The following is a 27,276-nucleotide window of genomic DNA, read 5'->3' on the forward strand; positions in this document are numbered from 1 at the left end:
GGAAGTGCGCTGGGTGATTTCCCCACTTTTTATGCCTTTTACACTGAGAGCAGGCCATAGTTCTTGCCAGAGTAAACCCAGGTATAAACGTGCGCTTTTACGTGCTGTAATGGAAGAAGACAAAGATTAGAAGCGTAGCAGCTGGAAAGCAAAGAATTACCGAAAGAGAGAAAGAAGGTGACCATGTTCTGTGTATAAACCCCCAAATCACTGGCTCACCCTGTACTCTGCATGTGTGGGACAGACTCCATGCAGCCCAGCCAAGGCTAAGAAAGTGGAATTGAGATTTCTGCTACCACCAAGTTTGACTTGTGTCCAGCTAAGTAAAACCATCTGCTTAAGAAAATGATGTGTGGGTGACATCAGAGATAGTGAGGGACTAAGGACCTCTGAAAGTTTGTCCCTTCATAGAAACAATGAAAAACTTAAAAAAAAAAAAAAAAAAAAGCTTTCAAAATTAACTTTCAGAACTCTGGAAACTAACCAGTCTTGCAGCAACCTAAGAAGCATTTACTACAGAATAATGCCTGAATTTCAGTAAGAACACAAGGTTTCCTTTCATCTGCCCCACTCTTCTACTCTGTTCCCCAGCTCAGCAGTTGCCTTCAAAATTCAGGGCCCACATTCCTAGTACTGTAGGGAACAGAATGGAGCTGGAGACCTTTCAAAATCTCATTTTCAAAGAATATTATTCTTTGATTGGTCTAGTGGTTCCTTGGAATTCATGGCTAGAAGGCTTTCCTTTATCTGACCTGGGCCAGAGTTTGCCCAGTGTTAAAAGCCTCTTCCTTGGGAATGTTTGTTAAAAAGCATTTGCAGTCAAGTGTTTTAATGTAGCTGCCTGAGGCAGTAAATAACAATGAAGCAAAAACAGACTAACTGAAAACCTCAAAAGTAAAACCAAAGGGAAAAGCTCCAATGCATTTCCGTATTTCTAATCCTCAAGGCCATGTGCATATGTAGGGCTCTGCTCAGCAAAGACTGCAAGCAGGAAGCGAAGGCTAAGGCAGAGTGGTAAATTGGCTGGATGAGCGTTGAAGATGTATCTTACCATACACACAAGCACCTTGACAAAGACTGGGAGATTTCCTGGCTCCAAGAATTTAAAGAAGATTATGTCTAATAATTAGCTGACTGCCAGATGACTGAGAGATTTTAGTGGCCCTGTATTACAAAAACTACAAATGTTACAGAATTAGTTTAGAGAAGTCACTAAACAAACAAACGTTAAAACAAGCAGCAACAACCAATCCTGGGGAGAGGATAAAATATGATTTCCAGAGTTATCCCATTACTTAAAATGTCCAGCTTTCACCAAAAAAAATTATGACACAAAGAAATAAGGGGAAAAAAGCAATCAATATAAAATGTTCTTGAGGGGCACCTGGGTGGCTCAGTCAGTTAAGTGTCCTACCTTGGCCCAGGTCATGATCTCACAGTTTGTGGGTTCAAGCTCCACATCAGGCTCTGTGCTGACATCTCAGAGCCTGGAGCCTGCTTCGGATCCTGCGTCTCCCTCTCTCTCTGCCTCCCCTGCTCGCGTTCTGTCTCTCTCTGTCTCTGTCTCTCTCAAAAATAAATAAACATTTAAAAAGTTAAAAATAAATAAATAAAAATAAAATATTCTTGAGAAAGGCCAGTTGTTGTACTTGGTAGACAAGAACTTTAAATCAGCTATTTTACATATGTTCAATGACCTAAAGGAAACCATTCAAAAGAACTAAATAAAGTATGAGAACAATATCTCACCAAATAGAGAATATCAGTAAAGAGATGGCAATTATAAAAAATGAGCCAAATAGAGTATAAATAGAAATACTTTTCTGTTGAAAAATACAGGGGCACCTGGGTGGCTCAGTCAGTTAAGTGCCAACTTCTGCTCAGGTCACCATCTCGCAGTCTGTGAGTTCGAGCCCCACGTTGCTCTGTGTTGACAGCTCAGAGCCTGGAGCCTGCTTCGGATTCTGTGTCTCCCTCTCTTTGTCCCTCCCTCGCTTGCACTCTCTCTCTCTCTCTCAAAAATAAATAAAAACTTTAAACAAAAATTTTTTAAAAAGTACAATAACTGACATGAAAAATTTATTAGAGAGGGTCAATAGCAGTTTTAAGCAGACAGAATAAAGAATCAGTGAAATTGAATATAGGTCAATTGAGATTATTCAGTCTGGGGAATAAAAAGTAAACAGAAAAAAAGAAATGAACAGAGCTTCAGAGATCCATGTATCAAACATATCAATATATGCATAGTGGGAAAATCTGAAAGAGAGGAAAGTAGGAAAGAGGCAGAAGGAACATTTGAAGAAATGACAGCTGAAAACTCTCAAATTTGATGAAAAGCATTAATCTACACAATCAGAACGATCAACAAACTCCAAGTGGTATGAACTCAGAGATCCACACTGAAATACATCATAATCAAACTGTCAAGAGACAAGGAATTTTGAAAGCAACAAGGGAGAAGTGACTCATCACATACAAGGGATACTCAGTAAGATTAAAAACTGATTTTTCATCAGAAAACATGGGGGCTAGAAGGCAATGGGATGATACCCAAAGGACTGAAAGGAAAAAAAAAAAAAAACAAAAACACCTGTCAACCAAGAATTCAGTATCCAGCCAAACTATCCATCAAAAATGAAGGAAAAAGAAAGACACTCCCAGATAAACAAAACCAGAATTATTTGCTAGCAATATCACCCTACAAGAAATACTAACGGGAGTCCTTCAGGGTGAAATGAAATAATACTAAACAGTAACTTGAATCCACGTGAAGCAATAAATATTACCAGTAAAGGTAAGTGTGTAGGTAACTACAAAAGACAGTATCCATGTATTTTTTGTTTGTAACCCCTTTCTGTATTATCATTTCAAAGAACAAACTTTTGGTTCACATCTTTGATGTAGTGTGAAAGCGTGATGTAGCGCCTCACACAGGGCTGTGCCCTGAGTTGGCACTCAGGTAAGAATCTGTGTAGAGTGAATTTGACCATCACTGTGCTCCTTCTAGATCACCCCCCACCCCTGTTCCTCCCCTGTTGTCCTGGGTCAGGCTAACATGCTGGGTTTTGTTCCTAAGACCCTCTGTAGGTATTTAGTGGGGGCTGATGACATTTAGAATCACAGATGTGGGGTGAAGGTGGGAAAGGGAAAGAAGCAGCACCGAGCAAGCCAACAGGCAGAATAAGCACATGAAACCCCACAGGGTATGCAACATGGAGTGGGGCACCACTCCATGGGGACCCAGAGAACCCCACAGGACAGCTTTGGAATGGCTGTTTCAGACGAGCTGCTGCTTCTGACTGGGTGTCAAACAGACCTCTATAGCACATTTTCCTCTCTTGTTTTGCATTCCCACGCAGGGAACACAAGTGTTTCAGCAAAAGCACTGATCCCAGGAGATGGCAATCGATTCTGTCAAAAAACTTTACAAATATTGGGGCGCCTGGGTGGCTCAGTCAGTCAAGCATCTGACTTCAGCTCAGGTCATGATCTCGTGCTTCGTGAGTTTGAGCCTTGCATTGGGCTTGCTGCTGTCAGCATGGAGCTTGCTTCGGATCCTTTGTCCCCCTCTCTGTCCCTCCCCTGCTCATGCTCTCTCTCTCAAAAAATAAACTTAAAAAAAAAAGCTTTACAAATATTTTCTTTATATGTGTAGACCCCCCCCCCCGCCCCATCCCTGACATTCTGGAATATTCTCTTGAAAACTAAATATAGAGGAAAGACAAGAGATAAAATAGAGGATAGACTCATCTTGTTCAAGCCAAGGGTTGGTTTTTGTAGCCCCAAATATAGGACACGTGGCTTATTTTCATGGTCTGCTTTCAGAGAGCCCTGACAGTTTGGGTCTGCCTTGATCACTGCAGGTCAAGGGCAGTTGGGGACAGAGAGAGAAGGAGCAGTACTGCTAGTACAGTGGGACCTTAAAAGGTGAATTCACACCAGACACCAGAGCACTAAATGAAAAGTGGCCATAGGACAAGGGCAACAAACAGAAATCAGTAGATATGGGGAAAATATCCCTGTTAAAACTTATAAATGCTTGAAAATTTAAAAAAAGAAAAAAGGAAAAACAAAACAAAACAAAATTCTGTTACCACAACTAAAATTCCTGAAACCCTATGCTCTTATATTTAAGTGAAAAGGTGGAAGAAGGCAGTCTGTGCTGGAAACAGCACAGCTCTGGGAGCGGCCTGAGTCTGGAGATTGCATACCTTGGGTGAGTCACTCAACCATGCCCAGATTCAGCTTTATGAAGCCACAGAGAGGGCAAGAGAAGAAAAAAGAATGCCCGCTTACCTCTGTGAACGTCTGGTTCCCACTGCACAGCCAGAAGAGGGCCAACAAGTCCCGGCCTGCCAGGGGAGGTCACCATATAAATATGAGGTGGGATAAAACACATATTAAACGTGGCCACAGGGACCAGAACCAAATGTTTCATTAGTGGGGAGGAAGGGGTAAGTGAAAGGGGGCCCGGGGAACACACAGGCTTTGGCATCTTTTGGCATCAACAGCAAACAAACACATGAGGGATCGGGGCAGAAAACCACAATTTCCACAGGCTTCCTGGGATCGGACCGCTGCTGCCTGGCCCCTCTACCTGGACAGGAGAAGCGATGTATTGCACTGCTCTCCAAGATTTAAGCAGGAATGCAAAATAAGATCACAGGGGCCCTGCTTTACTTTCTGCAGCAGGAAGGTAGAGGGGGAAGCCCAGTAGGATTTCCTGGATAAGGAATGCTCAGGTGGCCAGCCCACACCTTGCCCTCGCTTTCCAGGGGGCTCCAACTTTCCTTTGTGCCTTCCAATGGAACACAGCTCTTGCTCCCACTGCAGTCTTCTTAGCTCCACTCCTCCGGCAGTGAGTGGGTTCTGCTAAGTGAAATGCGGAAAGGAAAAATGGATCTGAGGCTTGGCCAGACTTGGTGTGCACCACGACATCTGCAGTGTTGCCTTCCGAAAACATTCTTCCAGGAAGAACTTAAATAATGTTTTCCAGGAGCCTGGGGCTGAGGCCATCTGGTTCCCCCCACAGCCCCTGGATGCAGGGGACTTGAGACCACGAATGCCTGCCCTTCCCGGGGGGGATTTCCCACGGACCTCAGCAAAGCATCCAATGTTCTGATAACCTGGCCTCCGTTTTTCAGCATTTATTTATTTTTGGGACAGAGAGAGACAGAGCATGAACAGGGGAGGGGCAGAGAGAGAGGGAGACACAGAATCGGAAACAGGCTCCAGGCTCTGAGCCATCAGCCCAGAGCCTGACGCGGGGCTCGAACCCACGGACCGCGAGATCGTGACCTGGCTGAAGTCGGACGCCCAACCGACTGCGCCACCCAGGTGCCCCAACCTGGCCTCCGTTTTAAGGAGTTTCTCCTTCGGTTTGGGGTGGGGCGGACTATCAGTTAGGAGGACTTTAGATTCTCGGTCACCGTGCATGTGTGTTCTTGTTCCCCACTAGCACGATTTAGAAGGACACCCGTCTACTCGGAGGGAGAACTTAGTTTATGAAGCCCACCTCCCGGCCCAGCCCGTCCTGTTCTCTGAAGGCGGTGGAGGAAGGTGTCCGTGAGCGGGCTGCGAAGTGGAGCAGAGCTGGATGGGGATCGCCACGCTGCCGCCAGCGGCCGCCGCCGCGCCCCTCAGTCTCCCCAGCCGGGCAAGGGGGCGGCCAGGGCGGGGGCTCCGCCCGGGGTGGGCTCGCGGCCGGGCGCGCGTGCGGGACACACCGGCCGCGCGGCCTCGGCCGCCCTTGCCCGCGAGGCCCTCCGGATGCCCGCGCTCGTCCTCGGCGTCGCGCCCGGCCTCCTCGGGGAGCCGCGCGGGTTGGGCGCGCTCCCAGGCGCATTCCTGGCCGGGCAGCCCCTCCTCCTCGGCCTCGGCCCCGGGGCTGGCGCCTCCCCGCCTCGCCGGGGCTGTCTCGTGCGGGCGGCTGCGGACGCTCGTGGCCCGCGCGCGGCGCACCTGGACCCGAGACGGCGCCGGCCGCGCTCCGGGGCTCCCGCCGCCCTCCCTGCGCGAGCCGCTCCGGGGCCGCGCGGCGCCCTGCACCCCGCGGGGCGGCCGCGGCGTGGGCCGGACCGAGGCGGCGTCCCCCCATCCCCAGCCCAGCGGTTCCCACTGGCAAGATGGTGCCCCGCTGTCCCCGCGCGCTCCTGCTGCTGCTGCTGCTGCTGCTGCTCGCCGGCCCCGCGTCGCGGGCTTCCCAGGTCAGTGCCCTCCCGCCTCCCGCCTCCCACCGGTCCCGCTCGCCCGGGACGCGAAGCCAAGGCCGGACCACCTGGGCTTACCGCTTGGGGGCTTGCGTTGGGGGCTCCGAGCGGTTCTCGGGGACCCCCCCCGTCTGTCACCTGAGACGCACCGCGGGGCCGGGCGCCTGGGAAGACCCGGGCTGGTTCCGCCGCGCGTTCTGCGCGACAGCCTCGGGCCGCGGGGGACTCGTGGGCTGGGGGGAAGGTTTCCTCGGGGTGCAGGAGACGTTGGGCTTCGGGGGGGTCCCCAAGGGGGCTCCCGTCACCCCGTTAGGTTAGAGGCTGTCCCCGCCCTCCAGCTCCCAGCATTCAAATTTCCAACTGAAATCTCATTCCCACCACTGCCGACTTTTAAACGCGCGCGGACTGTGTGAGCGGCGTTTGCGCTGCGCAGGCGGAGGGGGGCCCGGAGGTTCCCAAAGCCTCCTCGCCCCGCGCCTGTGGGGCCTTAGATTTGGGGCTACATTTCCTTTCCCACACAGACAGGCCGCTTGCTGTTCCGTTTTTCTCTCCTTGCCCTTTATATTTGTTGGAGCCTCACTGGATTCTTCACTCGATTTCACTTTTATATTAACCAGTAAAGAACCGATGATTACAATTAAAAGAATGCAGAAGAAATTGAGTCTTCGGAAGGGGGAACTGGAATTGCTGAATTCAGAGCCAGCAACCACCGGACAGGCTCTGGCCGACGGGGACCCCTCCCCCTGTGATGGGCGTGGCCCGTGGGCAGCGGGGCGGCCACCCCAACGATACCGGCCACAGCAGTAGCAGTAACCCAAGGCGGAAGGAGAGCACGTGCTTACCGAAAGCCTGATGACTGCCAGGTTCTTTGCTGAGCATCCTCCAGGCTCTTAATTCTCTGAGCAGCCCCGTGACGTGGGGACCACTGTCATCCCCATTTGGGGGAGGAGGGCCTCACCCAGGGAGATTGTGACTTACTCGAGGTCACACAGCCAGGAAGGGGTGGAGAAAATTCAGTCCCTCTCCTTGAGTTCCAGACCTTTCCCCTTCCCCACAGACACTCAGTGTCTAAATTCCTGAACCAGGCAGGCACACTCAGGGTCAGGGAGAAGCCCCTGGGGTGCAGGAAGGGACTCCAGGCAGGGAGAACTCAGTTCAGACCAGAGGTGGGTGGGGTCAGTGCAGACGTGCTCAATGGGCACCGCAGGAAGCCACTGAGCCACCAGGCAGCGGAGGCTCGGTTGAGGCCACAGTGGACCCACCAGCAGAGCAATGGATCTCCCACCTACTTTGCAGAGTACAAAGCAAAACAGATCAGGCTCAGAGCTGAGGGCCAGAAGCACAGGGCAGGTGCATCCAGTCGGAGCCCTCAGAGGGGAGGGATGGACAGGATGTGCAAGGAGATGCTGGGGTGCCTGCCCTGCCCCTGTCTCATCTTATGGGGCCTATTGCTGTCTCTCCAGGTTACCTGGAAAACAGGTGAGACCCTGACAGTTCTCACATGTCTGTGGTTGCTGCAGGGGCAGAAAAGTGAGCTCTCTGGGCTCTGTTCCTGGGAGGTGTGGTTCTGATCCTTGCCTCACTGGGCTTTGTGAGAGGGAAAGGGAGCAAAAAGGATCGTCCACAGAGGTTGGTTTAAAAAATTCCAGTGAAACTGCCCTTCACCCAAAGTCTTAGGTGTTTGAGAGGTCTCCCCTCCCAGCCCCCGCCTCGGGGAGTCTGACAGGTAAACTATGAAGAAGGTCCCAGGAACACTCTTTACGGGGCTTCTTCTCATCTTTTGGGTCCCTGCTCAAATAAGCATCCCTTTGCGGAGGCCTTCCCAACCCCACGCTAAAGAGGTCTCCTCCCTGCCCTTGCGTGTTCTGTTATGGCCCTGTGAAGGGCTCTGGAATAGGACCGATCACATTTGTAATGGGGTTTCTCGGTAGATTTTGACTTTATTGTCTATCTTCTCCACTACAGGGCCCCAGGGCCAGGGACCATATCTGGGATTTTTACCCAGGGACCACACAGCAGGCAGCTAGCAGGAGCTCAGCAAAATGAATGGAGTGTGGTCATGCGGGTGCTGGTCTGAGCAGGACCAAGCCAGGCAGTCTCTGGGTAAACCTTGGCTGAGCATCACATCACCTGGGAAGCTTCTGGAAATCTCGATGCCAGCCTCATTTCAGAGAATCTGACTCCAATGGCCTGGGTTAGGGCTCAGGCATTAGTATTTTTTAAAATTGTCCCTAGTGATTTTAATCAAGCAAGTGCCTGAGACCCAGTGGAGCCATCCTTCAGAGTTAAAAAGCTGCAGACCTTGGAAAGGGCCAAAAGCAGGGGAATTCAGAGTGCACAAAGGATCGGACTCAAGAGGACCTGAGGTGACATGGCATACCTGGAGTTGACCTGATCTGAACACATTATGAGCCTGGGGCTCCTGAACCCAGCAGTACGACCTGCTGGCTGGTGGAGACTTGGCTGGTGTTTGGAGAATGAATGGCACCCATGGGACTGTCTCCTGCCACAGAGGAGACAGGTGGGGTGCCCGGCAACCCACGGACGTCTAGCTAGAGGCAGCAGGAATTCTCACAGCAGCAATGCACAGCCCTGTCTGGGCTTCCTCTGTTTACCAGGAAATGTGCTCACTTGGTTATGTTAGGTTATGATGGGTGCGTGTTTGTGAGTGCATGTGCACATGCCTGTGTGCCGGTGCCTGTGATTGCAACTGTGTCTGCGTGAACGAGTGATTGTATTTGCGATGGTGTGTGTATGTGCAGGTGTACCTGTGATGTATCTTCATGAGAGAGAGAGAGACAGAGAGAGAGAGAGAGAGAGAGACAGAGAGAGAGAGAGAGAGAGAGAGAGAGAGAGAGTGTGTGTGTGTGTGTGTGTGTGTGTGTGTGTGTGTGTGTGTGTGTGTGTTACAGGGTAGGGGGAGGCTGCTTTCTGCAAGGGTCTGGAGCACCGATCTCATGGGGATGGACAGTATTGTCCCCTCTCCTGAAGTCCTCCATGGCTTTCCAATTGTGTCCCTCTTGTCAGCACATCTGTCCTGAGTTACTTTGCAGGGTTTTTGTGATTAGCTGGATGGGAGCAGGTGGTCATGGGGAAGGAGGGCAGGTTGAGCAGTGTGGGGATCCCATGGGTGGGGGCCCCTTCTTAAAACTGCTGCCCATTCTGTGGCCTTCCCACTAGAAGAGAAACAGCCTCACTGGGGAGACAAGAAAGGGAAACATGTAACAAATGCCTCACCTCTCCTCCCCATGGTAGCCCTAAGTGAGTAAGGAGGGCAGGGTCTCAGCATCCTCCTTGCCCGTGGGGTGGTTCAGAAGGCTTCCCCTTACCCCAAATTTCTCTTTGTGAAAGATCTTTTGGTTACCTTCTCCCATCTGCTTTTTACAGTTTAATGACCAAAAAAAAAAATGTTTTTGGTATACATTTCCATGATTTTTCCCATAGAACTATATATTCTATATGTGGTAACTACCACCACAGTCAGGATACTGTTCTGTCACCTCTGAACTGATCTGTCCTTCATCACTGTGGTTCTGTCTTCTCCACAGTGTCATATAAATGGAATCAACAAGTGCATAGCCTTTTGAGCCTGGCATTTTAAATTTAGCATAATGCATTTAAGATTCTTCCATGTTATTCTAGTCTGCATAGTTGTTTTACTAATACTGTAACAGTCATATTTCATGGTGTAGGTGTACCACAGGTTAAAAAAATTTTTTTTTATGTTTATTTATTTTTGGGAGAGAAACAGAGAGACAGAGTGAGTGGGGTAGGGCAGAGACAGAGGGAGATATGGAATCCGAAGCAGACTCCAGGCCCTGAGCTGTCAGCACAGAGCCTGATGCAGGACTTGACCCCACGAACCATGAGATCATGACCTGAGCTGAAGTCAAATGCTTAACGAACTGAGCCACCCAGGCGCCCCAGTGTACCACAGTTTGTGCATTGGTTCACAGTTTGTGCATATCGTTCACTGAACTGAATGATACTTAGAATGTCATCTCCAGTTTTTGGTGATTATGAGTGGAACTGCTATAAGCATTCCCATACAGCTTTGTGTGTGTGTGTGTGTGTGTGTGTGTGTGTGTGTGTGTGTGTGTGTGAATATAAATATAAATATTCTTTTCTCTTGTGCAGATATGTAGAAGTGAGATTGCTGGGTCCTATGGCAAATGCATACTTAACTTTGTAAGAAACTGCCAAACTGTATTCCATATTAGTTGTACATTTTACATTCCCTCCTACCAGCAATGTAGAAAAGACTGTGTTACGCTACATCCTCACCACTTAATATTGTCAGGTTTGTTTGTTTGTTAACAAGTCATTCCGATAAGTAGGCAGTGAGGTCTTATTGTGGTTTTTATTTCCATTTCTCTAATGACTAATAATATTGAGAATCTCTTCATGTGCTTATTTGCCATGAGGACTCTACTGGGTAAAGTCCTCTAAAAACTGGATTAATTTCTGGGGTGCCTGGATGGCTCAGTCGGTTAAGGTCTGACTTCAGCTCAGATCATGATCTCACGGCTTGTGAGTTCGAGCCTCGCATCAAGCTCTGTGCTGAAGCTCAGAGCCTGGAAGCTGCTCTGTGTCTCCCTCCCTCTCCCTCCCTCCCTCCCTCTCTCTCTCTCAAAAATAACTAAACATTAAAAAATGCATAATTTCTTATTGTTCAGTTTTGAGTGTTCTTTATGTATTCTAATGACAAGTCTTTCAGATATGTAAACTGCAAATATTTTCTCTCAGTCTGTAGCTTGTTTTAAGAACACCTATCCCAGAGTAAATGTTTTATTTTTTTAATTTAATTTATTTTTTAAATTTACATCCAAGTTAGTTATCATATAGTACAACAGTGATTTCAGGAGTAGATTCCTTAATGCCCCTTCCCCATTAAGCCCATCCCCCCTCCCACAACCCCTCCAGTAATCCTCTGTTTGTTCTCCATATTTAGGAGTTTCTTCTGTTTTGTCCCCCTCCTTGTTTTTATATTACTTTTGTTTCCCTTCCCTTATGTTCATCTGTTTTGTATCGTAAAGTCCTCATATGACTGAAGTCATATGATATTTGTCTTTCTCTAATTTCACTTAGCATAATACCCTCCGGTTCCATCCACGTAGTTGCAAATGGCAAGATTTCATTCTTTTTGATTGCCGAGTAATACTCCATTGTATATATATACCACATCTTTATCCATTCATCCATCGATGGACATTTGGGCTCTTTCCATACTTTGGCTATTGTCAATAGCACTGCTATAAACTTTGGGGTGCACGTGCCCTTCTGAAACAGCACACCTGTATCCCTTGGATACATATACCTAGTAGTGCAATTGCTGGGTCATAGGGTAGTTCTATTTTTAGTTTTTTGAGGAAACTCCATACTGTTTTCCAGAGTGGCTTCACTAGTTTGCATTCCCACCAGCATTGCAAAAGAGATCCTCTTTCTCCGCATCCTTGCCAACATCTGTTGTTGCCCGAGTTGTTAATGTTAGCCATTCTGACAGGTGTGAGGTGGTATCTCATTGTGGTTTTGATTTGCATTTTTTCATGTGTCAGTTGGCCATCTGGATGCCTTCTTTGGAAAAGTGTCTATTCATGTCTTTTGCCGTTTCTTCACTGGAATATTTGTTTTTTGGGTGTTGAGTTGGTAAGTTCTTTATAGATTTTGGATACTAACCCTTTATCTGATATGTCGTTTGCAAATGTCTTCTCCCATTCCGTCAGTTGCCCTTTAGTTTTGCTGATTGTTTCTTTCATTGTGCAGAAGCTTTTCATTTTGATGAGGTCCCAATAGTTTATTTTTGCTTTGGTTTCCTTTGCCTCTGGAGACATGTTGACTAAGAGGTTGCTGAGGCCAAGGTCAAAGAGGTTTAAAGGTTTTAAACTTTGATGAATCTAAATTGATCAATTTTTTATTTTTATGGATCATGCCTTTGGTGTCAGGTCTGAGAACTCTTTGCCCAACCCCAGGCCCTGAAATTTTTCTTCTGTGTTTTCTGCAGATTTTTTTTTTTATGGTTTTGCATTTTTACGTTTAGGTCTGTGATCCATTTGGAGTTTATTCTTGTGTAAAGTGTGAGTTGTACATTGGGATCACTTTTTGCATATAGATTCCCATTTGTTCCAACATCATTTGTTGAGAAGATGATTCATTTGCCATTGAATTATTTCAGCAGCTTTGACAAAAATCAGTTCATTGCACACATATGTGAGTACTTCTGCCTGCAACACACTATCTTGATTACTATAACTCTCTAGTAAGATTTAAAATCGGGTAGATTTTAAGATTTTGTTATAGTTTTCCAAAATTGTTTTGACTATTCTAGTTTCTTTGCCTTTCCATTAAAATTTTAGGATTAGGAGAGCCTGGGTAGCTCAGTCAGTTAAGCATCTAACTCTTGATTTTGGCTCACAGGGAGCTGAGTCCTATGTTAGGCTCTGTGGAACACACTTGGGATTCTCTCTCTCTCTCTCTCTCTCTCTCTCTCTCTCTCTCTCTCTCTCTCTCTCTCCTGTTGCCCTTCCCCCACACATGCACTCACGCACTCTCTTTCTCTCAAAAACAAAAAAATAAAACACTAAAAAAATAAAATTTTAGAATTAGCTTGTCTATTTCTTAGAAACAAGAAATCCTATCGGAATTTTTATTGAGATTAAATTAAATCTATTGATCAATTGGGGTGAATTGACATGTTTAACAATATCGAGTCTTCCAATCTATGAACATAATATGTCTGTCCATTTATCTAGATCTTTGATTTGTTTCATCAGCATTTAAAAATTTTCAACATAAATATACTTTGTTAGATTTATACCTAAGTATTTCATTTTTGGAACTCCTTTAAATGGCATTATTCTATTAAATTTTCATTTCCAGTGGTATATTCCTAGTATATGGAAATCTAATGGATTTTTCTGTGTTGACCTGTTATCCTGTGGCATTGTGGAACTCCCTTATTAGGAAGTTTTTTTGTAGATTCTCTCGGATTTTTTATATAACTGATTATGTCATCTGTGAATATGGGCAGTTTTATTTCTTCTTTCCAATTTATGTGCCATTGGGTTATTTATTTGGTTTTATTACACTGACTAAAACCTCTAGTACCATGTTGGATAGGGATGTGGACATCCTTGCCTGGTTCTAGAACTTAGGAAGAAAGTATTTAGTTGTTTTTTTTTTTTAACATTGTGATGATAGCTATAGGGTTTTTTTGGTAGATGCCATTTGTCAAGTTAAGATTTCCTTTGAGTCATAGTTTGACAGAGTATTTATTATGAATGGATGTTGAATTTTGTCACATGCTATTTCTGCTTCAATTTCTATGATCCAGTCTGTTAAAAAAGTGGATGACCTTGATTGATTTGCTAATTTTGAAACCAGCCTTCCTGTCCCAGATAATCTTAATTGGTCTTATTTCTGTTTTTATATATGTTTCTCTATATTCCTCTGTATTTCTGGATTCCACTTGCTAATATTTCGTGAGTATTTTTGTCTGTGTTCATGAGGGGTATTGGTGTATAGTAGGGGTCAGCAAACTATGGCCCCTGGGCCACATGCAACCCACTGCTGGTCAAATCTGGCCACACCTATTCATTTACATATTTCTGGAGCTGCTTTTTGCCCTACAGTTGCAGAGTTGAGAGGTTGCAACAGAGACCATATGGGCTTCAAAAAAGAAAATGTTTACGCCCTGGCCCTCTATAGATAACATTTGCTGACCCTGGTTTATAGTTTTCTTCTACTGTCTTTGCCTGGTTTTGTTACCAGGGTCATGTTGGCTTCATAAAATAAGTGAAGTGTTCCCTTCTCTTCTGTTTTCTGAAAGAGCTTGTGTAGGATTTGTGTCAGTTCTTGAAATGTTTGGTAGAATTTACCAATGAAATCATGTGAACCTGGAGATTTCTTTTCTGGAAAGTTTTTTTGTTTTGTTCTGTTTAAAAATATGTTTTTAATATTTATATATTTTTGAGAGAGAGAGAGAGACAGACAGAGTGTGAGCAAGGGGAGGGGCAGAGAGATAGGGAGACACGGTCCAAAGCAGGCTCCAGGCTCCAGGCTCCGAGCTGTCAGTTGTCAGCACAGAGCCCGACGTGGGGCTGGGGCCAAAAAACCGCAAGATCATGACCCGAGCTGAAGTCAGACACTTAACCGACTGAGCCACCCAGGCGCCTCCCCCGCTTCTGGAAGGTTTTTAACTATGAATTCAATTTCTTTGACAGATACAGAACTATTTAGGTTAGGTTTCTCCTTTGGGCGAATTTTGGTAGTTTGTGGCTTTCAAAAAATTTGGTCTGTAGTCCTCTCTTTTAAATGTAGTCAACTGCTTTTAAATGCCCTGAAGATTAGTCCACATTTCTAAACAATTGATCTCCTGTAATGACAGATACTTTGTGCCATTGTTCACCGCAGAGCCAAATAGTCTACTATGATTAACTTCCTTTCTTATGTAAGTAATTCTTCTGTCGTCCTGAAATTTTTCCCCCTTTCCCCTCGGTCAAATACATAAGCACAGTGGTTTCCAGAAGCTCTTTCCTATTCCACGTTCTGTCAGGGCTGCTTTCCCTCGGAGCCTGTACTTGCCAGTCCGGCTGACCCTGACTTTGGCTGCCTGCTCTTCGGAGCTGGAGTCTATGTTTTATAGATCATACGTCTTCCTCTTTCTTGGCTCACTCCCTTGTTTTTCTGAACGCATCCTCAGGAAAATGATGTTTTAATCTGTTCTCGTGAGGTGTTCCCAAGTCACTGTCCTACTGTAGATAGTACCCTTTTTCTACACCGACCCCTTAAAGCAGTCAGCAGTACACATTATGCCCAGGCTGTCTGTGGGGAAAGCCCTCATGTGGGGCCGAGGAGCCCTCTGGAACGAGGCCAGAGGAAGAGGTAAGAGGAGGGCAGCTGGCCCATCCACTGTCCCCTCCTGACCGTGTCAGGGGAGGGAGGTGGAGGAGAGGATTCCAGACTATTCCTTTATCTGTGATGAATGAGGTGGAGAAGGCATGCGTGCCCGGAGTCTAGGCTGAGATGGCTTGTTGGTCGCTTTAGAACTCAGAGTGGAAGGACACTACAATTGACCAGGGCTGTCTACACAAATCCATGGGTATGGGCTGAAGCGACAGGGACACGGGAAGCATCCAGATCTAAAATAGGGGTACAGGGATTCTCCACTCTGAGAGTTTGCATTGCGCCGCTTGGCTTCTGCAAAAGCCCTACATAAGGACCTGTTTTCACTGTCCAAAAGAAATCGGGGAGGATTTTCGCTTTTATGAAAAAAGGCAAAAAGCAAAAACAGCGGTCCGCGTTGGTTTCGCGGCGAGCTGTTGTAGAGGCTGCGGCAGCCGGAGCAGCGAGGGTGGCGCCACCAAGCTCCTTCCCTGGGAACCACACTCAGCATCTCAGCACCCAGCCTCTAGAGCTTTGAGCCGCGTCCGTGAGCATCCGAGCTTCCTCTGGGGAAGCGCCACAAAATTTCCATATAAATTAACGGTAATTGCATCTTCGCTTGAGGCCACTTTGGCTTACAAAGGGTTTCATAGGAACCCTTCACTCTCAGATAGCTGGGGGGTGGAGGGGTGGGCGTGAACAGACCTGTATTTCACAAAACAAATAGTTGGTGCCTCCAATGGCCCAGGTGCCAGGATCAAGACAGACAAGGACTCCGCTTTTGGTTTCAAAAGAGCTGCCCTGGAACTGAATTTGGCAGACCCGGTGACAATTTGAGCTGGGCTCAGCCGGGCTGTCCTGCTGATCTGCTCCAGATTCAGCCCCTCTGGACTGCCAGCCTCATTCATCTGTGGACGGCTGCCAGGTTAGCCGAGGCGGGCTGGTCTCAGAGGGCCGCACACGGCCCGTCATCCTTCAGCAGGCTAACCGGGCCTTTTCACATGGCGGTAGTGGCCGTGGGCCGAGACTGAGCACGAAGCACAAGACTTCTTGAGACCCTGTTCAAAAATGAACCTGGGATTTGGGGTTGATCCGGGTACGGATCCTGATGCCAGCAGATCAGGATACAACTGCCATTGAAAAGATAGTTTGTTATTTACAGTTCCCAAGAAGATGGGGCACACCATGCCTCGTGAGGCCTCAGGAGAGACCAGGCAGAGAGATAGGGCAGGAAACTTCCTGCCTTTATTGGGGTTTCTGAGGGAAGGAATGGGTGAGACAGGGTAAGGGGACTAACCAAGTTGAGATTGGCTAGTTTGACTAATCTTAGCAGGGTTGCCCCTATAGTTGCCTGATGCCTGATCCTGGGGCTATGGAGAGAGGGGGGCTGGGGTGGGAGGGGGTGTTACTGTCTCACTAGTGCAAGAGTCAGATAAGGGGGGGATGGTTCTTGGCTTGGTCGGTTTGCATATCAAAGGTGTGCAGCGGGGGTGTGCAGGGTGTTGAGTTGTTTGCTACCTCTAGGAATTTGCTAGCCCTGAGAGGGGCAGTCTGTCCCGAGTCAGCAGGGCCCCAGATGTCAAAATACCAGATACAGAAACTACACAACATGGTTCATCTAGATCCAGCCTTGGAACTGGTATATCGCTTCCACTACATTCTCTTGGCCAAAGCAAGTCACAAGCAAGTCACAAGGCCAGCCTAGATCTGAGAGGTGGGAAAAGAGATTTCCATCTTTATGAGAAAAGCGGCACAGTCTCCTTGTAAATGGTGTAGATGGCTGGGGGGCGGGGAGGGGGGGGGAAGGGGTTTGGATTGTGGCTGTGTCTGCAAACTTTCCATCATAGTGACCCAGAGATTTACTCTGCACAGTCGCTTATCTTTAGACACACGTGTGCAGTCAGAGTGAGGAGGCGTGGCAGACAGGCCTTCCTGGCATCTTGGGCTTTCTCCAGAGATCCCCTCCTTCCCCTGGCACCTTCAGGAACGGGACTCAAGTCCTGTCAAGGACACCCCTGATTACAGAGAGGAATGGTGGCCCCTTTGCTCTCTTAGGGTCGTTTCTGGCCCCAGCTTTGGGAGGTGGGTATTGACAGTGTGAACGGTGAGAGCCGAGGTGTGGCCTGCTAGGGAAGGACAGTGTGACAGGGCAGCACAGTGCCTTCTTGGGGCAGCCTGGAGTCTTTCAGTTGGGAGCCAACACCCTGCCAGGCCTGCTCACCCTAGAGGATCAATCCTGTTTGACACCACATTTGATTCCAGGTAGGACCAAACCGTCTTGGTCTGTGAAGCTGCTGGCCTCACCATCGGGCCACCAGCCCTCCCTCCATGCCTGCCCAGGTGTGCTTCCCAGCCAGCGGTCCGTGCTCCACGTGTCCCGGGATGAATGTCTGTCTCCTGTTGACAGAAGCCTGATGGTGCTGGTCACTCCCTTGATCCAGAGGGACAACGGTGGGGCTGCTGGGCTGCCGCCAGGCTTCTCAGGGCTTGTGCAGCCCTGGGGCCCTGGGACAACATCAGGGCAGACTCTCTGGGTGGGTAGAACTTTCTACATCCTTTCAAACCCTCCACCAGAGTCTTTCATGCTTCTTGGTAACTGCCCAGGACCTAAAATTAGTCCATCACGTGCATTTTCATGAAAGAAAAAAAAAGTGCCTATACTTGGACAAGACTCAAGTCTACCCATTTCAGTAAGTAGACTCTATACCTCAAGGAAGCAATCATTTATTTTCCCTGCATATAAGAAAACGTGTGCCCCCGTGGCAGTCTGGGTACCAGAATCTCCCTAGGGAGGCAGCTAAATGCAAAGAAAGGCCCAAGGAACTCATTCTGGTGATGGATTTCCAAGTAACATCGAGATACGACAATTGTTCGTGTCTGAGAACTGGAGGGCCGGGGAGAGGTTGGTGGCAACTCAAGGCACCCAGAAGTCCCCCCAAGCTGCTCGTTAGCCCCACTGTTGCCCTCTGGTTTGGCCAATGACTCAGACATTTCTCTTTATGCTAGAGATTATAGCGCCCCTAGAACCTCCACAGAAGGGGAGGGCACACTGCAAGCCCGAGAGGAGCCCTTTCCTCTGCTCCCCTGGGCTGTGTTTCCTAACTCTGCAGGAGGGGCTGGGGTCAGAGAACATGACCTACAACTGGGTGCACTGCCCAGGAAGCTGAGAGAATCGATGCTTCCAGCTTACTTGAAGAAAGGGAAAACACCATAGAGTTCCAAGGTAGGGAGGGGTGTCCGTAGTGTCAGAGGCAAAAAGAAACAAAGAAAAGCTGCTTCCAGAGAAGCATCAGACACCAGTCAGTCATTTACACTGTAGTGAGAAAACATACACACAAGTTAGCATCAGTTGAACGTGTCAGTATCACCTCAGGGGCTCCTGTGATTTAGGCCTTTTGTCTGATTGCATGATTCAAGATTTTACCCTTTTAGAAGTTACCCTTACTAATCGGTAAGATAATGTGCTCATTCAACAACTTTGTCCTGAGTGCCAGTCCTGCTGGAGGCCAGTCACTCTTCTGGGCCTGAGGAGGCGGCATGACCCAAGGCAGTTTAGCAAGTGGAAAAGACTCATAGCACCGGGTCCATGTCTTGGCTCCCACTCTTCCTGAATGAGCACCCTAGGGAAAGGTCTTGCCTCTGATGACTCAGTTGCCTCCCATGAACAAGTGAGGATAACAGACATATATGTCTCACAGGATTGTAGTAAGGAGAAAATGAATGGGATTCAAAGAACAGTTTCATAATAAGTGCTCAGTTTGTCGTAGGGGAGGGGAAGCTGAGGCAGACACAGGCCCTGCTGTCATGTAGCGTCATGTAACCAAGCAGGAAGAGAAAAACAAGAGAAACGTGAGAAGTATCAGAAGGCAGGTAACTGGAATGGGGTACTGGGAGGCCAGGAGGCTACTGTACCCTTAGTAGGCAGGTACTCTCGGATAACGGAGCTTCTAAGTGAAAGTGGAAATACAGAGCCTGACTTCTGAGGACCAGGGGCAGAATTTCTGGACAGAAGAAACAGCCCGTGCAAAGGCCCTGAGATGGAAATAAGCTTGCTGAGGTGTGTGGAGAAACACAGATGAGGTCCAAACACTGGAGTTCAGCAGACAGAGGAAGGCACTCGATCTGGGCACAGTTGGCAGTGGCTGAACTTGATCACACAGGGCTCTGTAGGCAGAATAATGACCCCCCCCCCTCCAACATGTCTATATTCTTATTCCCAGAACCTGTGAATCTGACCTTGATTTTAGCTCAGTGAGACCCATGTCAGACTTCCGACCTCCAGAACTATAAGATAATAAGTTAATGTTGGTTTAAGCTGCCAAGTTTATGTTTTTTTGTAGCAGCAATAGGAAGCAAACACGCCCAGCTCCACGGTAAGGGAGCTGGCCTTATTCCCATGTGTAGGGAGCCATTGTTGGGGGTTAGGCGAGTATGTGATGCGGTCTGGCCTCTGACCTCTGTCTTTGGAAAGCATGGATCCTAGGGAAGGTGAGGACATGGGAAGAGCAGGTAGGACACACTTGTGGTGGTCCGGAGAGGATCATTCCAGTCTTGCTATTGCCTGGCCACCCAGAAACACTTGGGCTTGTTGACTAGTGAGGGTAGGAAGAACTGGAAGTGTAGAGCCTTCTAACTGGAAGCATTAGCCTTCATAGCCACCCAGGCTAATTGTTACTCTAAGAATAACGAATCCCAAGACCCCGAATCTCCCACCATGCCCAAGCTCAAAGCAGCCATTTTATCTGTCCCGTTAGCTTTGCCCATGCTGCCTGTGGGGACCAGGCTTTTTGTCCGCTCCATCCTCTCTCTTCCCCCTCTTCAAAGGAGTCAACCACAGGAGACTTGGTTTTCTGGTAAAACCCAGATGTTGATTTGCATGAGTCACAGAACTCTGGGGTCCTGTGTGAACATGAGTACACATGTATACCACATACTGAAGCAACCAACAACCAGCAAGAACCTTCCTGAAGGGTCTATGTATGTGGCAGGGGGACAACCAGGGGAACTGAGAGGGGCCACCAGCAGACAGGGGGCCTTCTCTGAGACCCTCATTCTCGTTCTCGTAGGCTGAAGAAAGAGACAGAACCTGCTTTCCGAGTGGATGGGCTAGACACAATGTGGTGCATAAGGTAGCCAAGCCATCCTCTGACTGGGTGTCCCTTAGCCTCAGTTTCTCTAGCTGTAAAATGGAGATAATGGTGCCCACCTAATAGGGCTGCATGGAGGACTGACTGAGATAAAGATGGCTGTGGTTTTTTGGGGGCGCCTGGGTGGCTCAGTCGGTTAAGCGGCCAACTTCAGCTCAGGTCATGATCTTGTGGTCCGTGAGTTCAAGTGCCGCGTCGGGCTCTGTGCTGACAGCTCAGAGCCTGGAGCCTGTTTCAGATTCTGTGTCTCCCTCTCTCTGACCCTCCCCCATTCATGCTCTGTCTCTCTCTGTCTCAAAAATAAATAAATGTTAAAAAAACAAACAAACAAACAAGATGGCTATGTTTTCTACAGCAGTGCCTGATGTGAAGTAGGATACTTGGTAAATATCTGTGGAATCCTGAATGAATGAATGAATGAATGAATGAATGAATGAAAAACACTATATTAAATTTTGCATAACATGCCCCATTTCTGAGGCTCTGAGGTCCTCCGGTTGTGGAGAGAGGTGAGGGGAAGGCCTGACAGGTGGGCTCCAGTAGGAGACTGTGGCTGGTTGTGTGGCACAGCTCTGTGTGTGTGTGTGTGTGCATGTGTGTGTGAGCTGAGCTCTCCGCTGGGCTGGGCGTCATGTTTGCTAAAGATAATGCCGGTGCCGGTAAGGCACAAGCAGGTCTACAGGTGGTGTGGCAACTAGACAAAAGTTAGCTGGGCAGCAAGCTGTTATTAGCAGGCAGGTGAAAGAATAAGGCAGGTTTGGGTGATGAGATGAATACGATTGTCCTGGCCTCACACTTCATTCCTTCACCCCTCATTCATTCATTCCTTTGTTGATTCATCTAGTTTGAGCTCAGAGCCTCTGCTCAGTGAGGAGGATACCCAGCTGTCTATAACTGGTTTTCTGCTCTCAAGCATGCAAAGCAGCCAGGGGAGCGGTGGGCTGAGAGGGTGTCCATAAGGGGGCCATCAAGGCCGGCAGGGGCTGTGGTAAAACGAGAGGAGTCAGGAGGCGGATGGAGGCAGGGCTCTTGGTGGCTCTCCATGGACCCGTCTCTGAAGTAGACCCGTCATCCTATTACATCAGGATCTGGAGAAGGCATGCTGGGGTTTAAATCCTGGATGTGTCACCGTGGCCAAGCGACCACTTGGCTTCCTCACCTATAAAGTAGGCATAACAATGTGCCCACAGCCTGGCATTGTCGTGAGCATTTAACGAGTTACTTGTGTAAAGTGTGGTGACGGTGCTGGCTCTGGATTCCCTCTGTTGTCATCGCTTCTGTGGTCATTTTAAAAACTATACAAGATGGGGGATTGGAGTGTAAATGTAGAATTGTGGACAGCCAGCATAAACCCCCAAATGCCCTGAGCACCCAGGGGTCCGGAGCTCCAAAAGGAGTCTCAGCTGGAAGACTGTGGTGGCTAATTTTACGTGTCCACTTGGCTAGACCAAAATACCTGAATATTTGATCGAACGCTTAGGATCTAGATGTTGCTGTGAAGGTAGTTTTTAGATGTGATTAGCATCAAACAAGGAGACTTTAAGTAAAACAGATGCCTTTCATGATGTGGGTGGGCCCCCATCAAAAGACCAAGAGCCACCAAGATGGAAAGAATTCTGTCTCTAAACTGCCTTTGGATTCAAGCTACATCAACTGTTCCCTGGGTCTTCAGCCTGCCACGTGCTTTGCAGATTTTGACTTCTCAGCCCCCACAACTGCATGAGCCAGTTTCTTAAAATAAATCTGCCTCTCATCCTCTGTCTCTCTCAATAGGTTGTGTGCATACACAGTGTGCATTCTGTTGGTTCTGTTTCTCTAGAGAAGCCTGACAAGGGCCTTGGCCAACCCCCCAAGCAAAATTCACTCACTTCCCCCAGAAGCATTCACTTTCTCTCCTCTTCTGGGGTGCTGGGTAGAGGTCACTGAGATGAGGGAAGGCGAAGGAGTTATAACCCGCCTCTGACTTGCTCTAAAATTAAAATAACTTCTGGAGAAAAAAACATGCACAAATCCGACATGACTCAGACACGGAGGGCTTCAAGCCTTGGCTAGCAGGCACACATTTGGCAAGTGTGCTCTGTCCTTTCATAGACCTAATGGCATCAAAACATCTGTGTTCCCATTAACAAAATGCTGACATGACACATAGCTGTGGCTTAGAAGAAACCAGCTCAAGAGACGGCCTCTCTGAGGTCTGAGGGGTCATCCGTGGCCACCTGAAGGGGTCTCGGGGTTCTACTGTCAGCGAGGTGGCTCTCGGGGATTGTCACTGTCTCAAGACTGTCACCGTAAGAAAGGCCATTGAGCCAGGTCATGTGAGAACAAAAGCCTCAAAGACCACCCCCCCCCAACCACGCACACCCCTGGAACTGCACCCATGCCCTTAGGTGCCTTGAGAGCAGGCGCTGGGTCTTGAATTTCATTTATAAATTGAACCCAAATGGCCATAAGGCATGGATGTAGTGGCAGGGGTCAGGTCTTCTGGGTTCTGGCATAGTGATGGGGTGAGCTGGCGTGGGGGATGCATATAGCCTTTGTCTTTGTCCATACCTGGCCCAGCAGGTAGAGTGTTGAGGTATAAAATGGCTCTGGAAGCCCACCTCTACTGGGGCACTGGTTAGTTTCAGAGAAAGGGAGTGTTGTAAGCTCTGATGAATGTCCATTAGATCCTCCAGAATAAATATTATGAGAGAATGGGTTGGGAAGAAGGTGGGCAAGATTTCCCCGGGGGGTAGCAGGGAGGGTGGAATATGGTTTGATGGCTGCATTACTTCCAAGAACCTTCGGACCAGCGCCCCCACCCTCCTGGCTCTCAGCACTGGCCTGTGTGTTCCAGAACCATCTATGCCACCTCCACGCCAGCTTGGGAACAGCCAGGTGGGGTGACTTCTGTTGCTACTTCTTTCACTGGCTCATGTCTTTCCCTGCAAATACTGCCATTGGCATGGAGTGACATGAAGTGCCCACCCATTTGAAGAGTTTGAACACGGACACCGTAAATCCTGGTCTTTTCTCCTCAAAGATGGAAGAGTTTCTCTGCATGTCTCTTCTTGGTACCATTTCAAAGAAATTATTAACTCAAAGAAATGGAAACTATTTTTCGTTATTTATTGTCAACGGCATAAGCCAGGCATGGAGCCAAGCTTTCAAAGGGATGGAAACTTAAACCATTTGAGGGGATCTCCTCAAGAAAAATATTAACAATGGGGCACCTGGGTGGCTCAGTCGGTTGAACGTCCGACTTCAGCTCAGGTCATGATCTTGAGGTTCATGAGTTCGAGCCCCACATCGGGCTCACTGCCGTCAGCACAGAGCCCACTTAGGATCCTCTGTTCCCCTCTCTGTGCTCCTCCTCTGCTTACTGTCTCTATCAAAAATAAATAACATCAAAAAATTTAAAATAAAGAAAAACATTAAAAATGAGGGCCCCTTGAGGGCTCTGGAAGAGACCTTTGAAAGTGGGGGCCCTGACGTGGTGACTTCCTCAGCCACTGGGGTATGCCCTCCCTTCCCTGTGTGGAGCCCTCCCCTTGCCAGCCCCATCTGGATTTGACCTTTGCCCGGTCATGGCTTTGGTGAGCCTTCCCACCTGAGTGGGAGGAAGGCTATAAAAAGGCATGTGGAGCCTGTGGTTGTTTTTTGCAGTTGGGGTCTGAGACCTTGAGATGGGAAGGGTCTGCCCAAAGCCAGGCTTTGCTGTGGCAGTGCCAGGCTGCCATGCAGGTGACGGACTCCTGAGGGTTTGGCCTCTTTCCTGACCCCGGCCCCGGAGGCCCTCACAGCCCCCTTGGCCCGACCTTGCCAAGGGCTACATTTGCAAAGAGGAAAGGACTTGTTTCCATGCTTCCGCCCCTCTCAGCCTAGAGCAGGAGATGGCAGTGGGTGTGGGGGGGAAGCTGGCTGACAAGTGGAGCCCCTTCCCCAGACTGAAGAGAGCACTGGGGTCAGAAGTGAAATCGAGGGCCAGGGTCCCTTGATGATAACTGCTTTCTGACGTCCATGCAATGCCACAAGCCAGTGCCAAGAAGAGGGAGCTGATACAGAACCTGCATCCTGTGGTCCAGCCTGTGCAAGATGACCCTGGTATATGTGTGCATGTGCGTCTAATCCAAGTTCAAAACAGACAGAAAGTCAACAGTGGTTGTCTCTGATCATGGGACTTGCTTATTCTTTGTTTCGATGTGTTTTCAGTATTTTGAATTGTTTTGCAGGAAGTATGCTTTCTATGATCATGCAAAATGATAAATCATTCTTTCTCGGTTTGGAAAGGGAAAACACTTAGCTCTTCAGCCCCCCTCCTGTGTTCTTTTGTTCCCATAATGCAGACCTCCTGAGCCCTTGACTTGGTCTGTAAGGATTCCAACCTCATGGCCCAGCCCTACAGATGAACCCAGTCATGCTTGTGCCAAAGTCCCACTCCAGGCAACAGATTTGAGGGTGGCTTTCAAGGGATCCATTTCTAGCACTTTGGGATCAAGGAATTCCCCTGTTAGTAGCAACTGCCATACAGACCCATCAAACCTCATGTCAAAAGACAGTCATTCTGGGGGCGCCTGGGTGGCGCAGTCGGTTAAGCGTCCGACTTCAGCCAGGTCACGATCTCGCGGTCCGTGAGTTCGAGCCCCGCGTCAGGCTCTGGGCTGATGGCTCGGAGCCTGGAGCCTGTTTCCGATTCTGTGTCTCCCTCTCTCTCTGCCCCTCCCCGTTCATGCTCTGTCTCTCTCTGTCCCAAAAATAAATAAAAAACGTTGAAAAAAAAAATTAAAAAAAAAAAAAATTCAAAAGACAGTCATTCTCTCTGTTCCCTGGCACCCTGGCCCCTACCCGGCCTGCTGGCTCAAGGATCTTTCTTTTCTTTCTTTCTTTTTTTTTTTTTTTTTTTTAGTATTAGGGACTTTATTTTATTTTATTATTTTTATTTTTTATTTTATTTTTAGTATTAGGGACTTTATTTTTAATATAGTATTTAATATAATAAATAGTATTATTTTTAATATTGGGCTTTATTTTTTATTATTTTTATTTATTATTTTATTTTTAATATTAGGGACTTTATTTTTTTTTACTCTCTCTCTATATATATATGTATTTCACTATATATATTTCTGTATATTGTGTATTATTATTATATATTATATCATATATCATATATATATATATATATATATATATATATATATATAGTGAAATAATCACCACAGTAAGTTTAGTAAACATCACCTTCCAGAGCTACAAGCTGTTTTTCTCTTGTGATGAGAACTTTGAACACCTCCTCTCTTAGCCACTTTCAAATATACAGTACAGTACTGTTCACGGTAGTCATTATGCTGTACCTCACATCCCCAGAACTTATTTATCTTAGAACTGGAAGTTTGTACCTTTTGACCCGCCTTCATGCATTTCCTCCGCTCCCCCCCAACCCTTCAACTCAAGCAACCACCAATCTGTTTGATGTCTTAGATCTCACATATAAGTGACTTCATGTAGTATTTGTCTTTCTCTGTCTGACTTATTTCACTTAGCATAATGTCCTCAAGGTGTATCCATATTGTCTCAAAGAGCGAAATGTTCTTCTTTTTTATGGCTGAGTAATATTCCACTGTGTGTGTGTGTGTGTGTACACACACATATACATATATATGTATATATGTACACATATATATACACACCACATTTTTAAATCTTTTCCCCCATCGGTGGGCACTGAGTTTGCTTCCATATGTTGGCTAGAGTGAATAATGGTGCAACAAACATGGGGCTGCAGATGTCTTTCTGAGAGAGTGATCTTGTTTCCTTTGGATACAGTGAATATAGAATTGCTGGATCATATGGCAGTTCCATTTTTAATTTTTTGAGGAACCTCCATACTCTTTTCCACAGCGCCTGCACCAATTTACATTCCCGCCAACAGCGCACAAGTAAGCAGTCCCTTTTCTCCACTACCTTGCCAACACTTGTTATTTCTTATCCTTTTGATCCTAGCCATCCGGAGAGGTGTGAGGTGATCTCACTGTGGTATTGATTTGCATTTCCTTGATGATAAATGATATTGAGCATCTTTTCTTGTACCTGTTGGCCATCTGGATATCTTCTTTTAAAAAAAAATGTCCATTCAGAGGCATCTGGGCGGCTCAGTCGGTTAAGTGTCCAAGTCTAGATTTGGGCTCAGGTCACGATCTCAAGGTTCGTGAGTTCAGGCCCTGCATCAGGCTCTGTGCTGACAGTGCAGACCCTGCTTGGGATTCTCTCACCCTCTCTCCCTGCCCCTCTGCCATGCGTGTGTGTGTGCCCTTTCTCTCTCTCAAAATAAAAAAGAAAAAGAAAAATGTCTATTCAGTTCCTCTGCCCATTTTTAATTAGATAGGGTTTTTTTTTTTTTTTTGCTATTGAATTATATGAGTTCTTTATATATTTTGGATACTAACACCTAATCAGATATATGATTTGCAAATATTTTCTCCCACTCTCTATGTTGCCTTTTCATCTTGTTGATGGTTTTCTTTGCTGTGCTGGAGCTTTTTTAGTTTGATGTAGCTCCATTTGTTTATCTTTGCTTTTGTTGCCTTTGCTTTTGGTGTTAAAGCCCCAAAAAATCATTGCCAAGACCAATGCCAGGGAGCTTACCCTCTACGTTATCTTTTAGGAGTTTTATGGTTTTAGGTCTTAAGTTCAAGCCTTTAACCCAGTTTGAGTTAGTTTTTGTGTGTGGTGTAAGATAGGGATCCAGTTTCATTCTTTTGCATGTGGCAGTCCAGTTTTCCCAGCACCATTTATTGAAGAGACTGTCCCTTCCCCGTTGTGTGTTCTTACCTCCTTTGTCATAAATTAATTGGCCGTGGGGTGCCTGGGTGGCTCAGTCAGTTAAGCGTCCAACTTCAGCTCAGGTCATGAGCTCACGGTCTGTGAGTTTGAGTCCCATGTCCGGCTCTGTGCTGACAGCTCGGAGCCTGGAGCCTGCTTCAGATTCTGTGTGTCCCTCTCTCTCTGCCTCTCCCCTGCTCATGCTCTGTCTCTCTCTGTCTCAAAAATAAATAAAAACA

The 27,276-nt window shown here is 47.4% G+C and overlaps 1 protein-coding gene across 1 annotated transcript in view; it reads left to right on the forward strand.

Moving 5' to 3' along the window:
- The first annotated feature begins 5,479 nt into the window (after positions 1–5,479).
- The window catches only part of FBLN7 (fibulin 7), a 51,087-nt gene continuing 29,290 nt past the window's right edge, over positions 5,480–27,276 (forward strand). The window contains exon 1 of the mRNA XM_058683289.1: positions 5,480–6,206. Within this exon, the coding sequence (XP_058539272.1) occupies positions 5,505–6,206 (702 nt within the window). The 5' untranslated portion in view covers positions 5,480–5,504. The remainder of the gene's footprint in view (positions 6,207–27,276) is intronic.

The sequence above is a fragment of the Neofelis nebulosa genome, chromosome 9 (genome assembly GCF_028018385.1).
Source record: "Neofelis nebulosa isolate mNeoNeb1 chromosome 9, mNeoNeb1.pri, whole genome shotgun sequence".
Taxonomy (NCBI): Eukaryota; Metazoa; Chordata; class Mammalia; order Carnivora; family Felidae; genus Neofelis; species Neofelis nebulosa.